The sequence below is a fragment of the Vitis vinifera genome, chromosome 14 (genome assembly GCF_030704535.1).
Source record: "Vitis vinifera cultivar Pinot Noir 40024 chromosome 14, ASM3070453v1".
Taxonomy (NCBI): domain Eukaryota; kingdom Viridiplantae; phylum Streptophyta; class Magnoliopsida; order Vitales; family Vitaceae; genus Vitis; species Vitis vinifera.
Window position 1 is genome coordinate 22,973,021 of NC_081818.1, and position 2,844 is coordinate 22,975,864.

General features: G+C 40.1%; 1 protein-coding gene across 1 annotated transcript; it reads right to left on the bottom strand.

Annotated features, from left to right (window-relative positions):
* Window positions 1–581: 581 nt before the first annotated feature.
* On the bottom strand, window positions 582–2,517 carry LOC100241245 (GDSL esterase/lipase 7). The gene is made up of 5 exons (XM_002282011.4): window positions 2,098–2,517; window positions 1,858–1,982; window positions 1,527–1,769; window positions 1,177–1,429; window positions 582–1,073 (listed from the first exon to the last, which is right to left on the bottom strand). The coding sequence occupies exons 1-5, from the start codon at window positions 2,435–2,437 to the stop codon at window positions 856–858; spliced, it is 1,179 nt and encodes a 392-aa protein (XP_002282047.1). The 5' UTR covers window positions 2,438–2,517; the 3' UTR covers window positions 582–855.
* Window positions 2,518–2,844: the final 327 nt, after the last annotated feature.

Below are 2,844 nucleotides of genomic sequence, written 5' to 3' on the forward strand. Positions count from 1 at the left end.
TCTCTCATTCTATTTGGGTTTGTGTAAAAATCCATTTTCTTCTTGTGTGGATTCAAGAAGAGGCCAAGATTGAGCTTGGTGCGGACTCCAAGTGTGCTCCGGAAGATGAAAGTGAGAAGCTGAAAGTGAAGGTACTAGTCAAGTGGTCTGAGAAGGATTGGTTGACTTGAGTTAAGTAAAACCTTGTACTCAGTTTTTATTCTTCATAGTGGAGTTTTTCAATCGGTAGTAGGCCTATGGTTTTTTATCTCTTCAAATGTTTTCCACGTTAAAATCTGGTGTTAATTGTCTCTTTCTCTCACTCTACACTTTGATTTAATTTCTGTTTTTGATACCATTGATTACTTAGGCAAACATGTTGAATGGAATAAATATGAGGTGATATAAGTGTGATGATTCATGGAATATGCTTAATAATTTTTTTGCTCATTTTGGTTAATGATATCATGAAATAAATCGATATGAGTTGAGAAGATATTTAAGGATTGTTGAAGTATTTGTATGTGTATTGCATTTATAAATTGTTGGAAGAGTGTTTGTGCATACATTCTTGTTTGTAGCTGTTATGTTTTGTTGAATAGTTGTTGGAAGAAAAGTTTCTTAACATTGAGAAAGTATAAGGGTAATACTTGTTGGGAGATTTTTTAAATTGTTATGCAACACCTATTTATCCCCTCTAGGTGTAGTCCATTATTGAGATTCACCTTTTCAGATAAAACTATATATGTGAGCATGGAAACTTAATTGCAACTCATTTTCCTCACAAATACAAGTACATTGCATGGGCCATGCTCATAAGAGCATGCACGTTCTTAATTTGTCCCCCCTAATCCACAGTACCCTTCAAAGTTAAATCTAAGCTCCCATTAGTTGTCCCAAATTCATTGGAGCACAGATGGTCGGGTCGCTGAAGCATCTCCTCACCAACAAGTAGTGAACACTTTGAGTCGGGTGGACTGCGTCGAAGAAAAGGCGTGTCTTCACGTCCTTGCATGGTGGTTGACCCTCTTTGCATTGTGTAGTTCCGTTTCCAGCGGCATCCACGCAACAGTTGTTCCTTGTGTCAGTAATGTCTGCATGTATGAAAAAAAGAAAAAAACGTGTAAATTTTCTAGGTGTCTTCAAATATGTATTACGGACATGTAAGATTGCGTGCTTGTGGGTGTATTATCTTACGGAATGTTGCGGGCGATGCTTTAATGTCCAGGAAAAACTTGAAAATGTTGCTGACAACGAACTTCGATCCGGGTAGTTCAGCTTGGAGCTTCGAGAGGACAGCAGGAAGTAGGTCGTTGTATACGGACACTAGGCTGTTGCGTGAGTCGTCACAGGGTGTTGAGGGTTTAAGGAAGTTGAGCGAAGCCGGTGTACACCCAATCGCTCCAACGTTGTTCACCAAAAACTTCCTTGCACCCATGGCGTATAGTGTCTACCAAATCACCAATCAATAGATATATATCTCTTAGTTTAATTTGGTATCCCTTACAAAACATATATTTTGTTTGTGGTTTGGAAGATTGTTCTACCTGCAACCTCAAGGTGAGTTGTTGAGAGAGGAGTTGGGCAAAGGTTTTATCAGTGAACTTCTGGCTTAGCCCTGTTTGTGGGAACAAATACCCGAGGCCATAGTCGTTGCTTCCTGTACTGATGTAAAAGACAGCCTTGGACAAGTATTGAGAAAACTCAGCCTGATTTTTGAACTCTTTTCTCAACTCCTTTACCACGCTTTCAAATTTTTGGATTTGATCGTCCAAAGACAAGAATTGTCCCTTGCATCCACAAAATATTGTCAATTCTCTACTAGCTCAAATTATCTAAATGAACAGGTAACGAGGATAAGAGAGATATGTAGCTTACAGCACCCGTATCAGGGAGAATTCCGGAGGACCCAGATGCGAAATTCACTCCGGTCTTTGGAATCTGTTTGCGCTCTGCTAATAACCCTAGATAGGGAGGTGGATAGGGCAACCCATTGAGTTGAGCTGCATTATCAAAATCAAAAACAGACACAGATGATGAATTCCAAAATCCCATTGTGATCAAATAAAAAAATAAATGCATCCACGGAAAACTATAGAAAATGCTGAGTGGAGGTACCGATGAAATCAGCGGCGGTTCTTCCATCGGTGAAGCGGCCGGTAGGCTTGCCAAAGAAGGTGGAACCGTAAGGTGAATAATTGGCTTTGGCTAAGGCTTTGAGGAAGTTATTGTTACCACTGTCGACCAAGGAGTCTCCAAAGACGAATAAGGCAGGGATCCAGTGCTTAGCGAGCTTGGCTTTATCGAAAAGATCTACATTAGAAGGGAGTTCCCCAAGCGAAGCTCCACCTGTTACGTTTGGGAATGAAGCTTGAGGAGGTGTACTGGCCTGTGATGGACTTATGAGAAGCAAAGGGAGCAAAAGAGAAAAGGCGAGAAGAGCGGTGGAGGTACTCATCCTCGGCTGTTGAGTCTCCCTCTCCCTCCTTAGCTCCCTGACCTAAAACGAAATGCAGAGGTGAATGAATCGTGGGATGGCGATGGGTATTTATACAGGGGATTCCTGGTTTGATGTGTTTGAATTGTGTGGACGACAATTTTTGTAGGAGATTTTCATAGGAATCTACTTCTGGTTTGGTTTTGTTTGGCTGGCTAGAAATTAATTACTTGGTGGGTAAATTTTGGTTGAAGGACAGAGATCTAACCATCAAATCGAGTTAATGGGTGTTTGATTAAATTAGAGCCATTAGTTCATTATTGAATCAAATCGATTTGACTTAGCACCACAACTCATCAGTTCATTCATTCAATTGGGATAAATATGAACTTATATACTTTAAAAAATAAAATAAAATTGACAAGCAA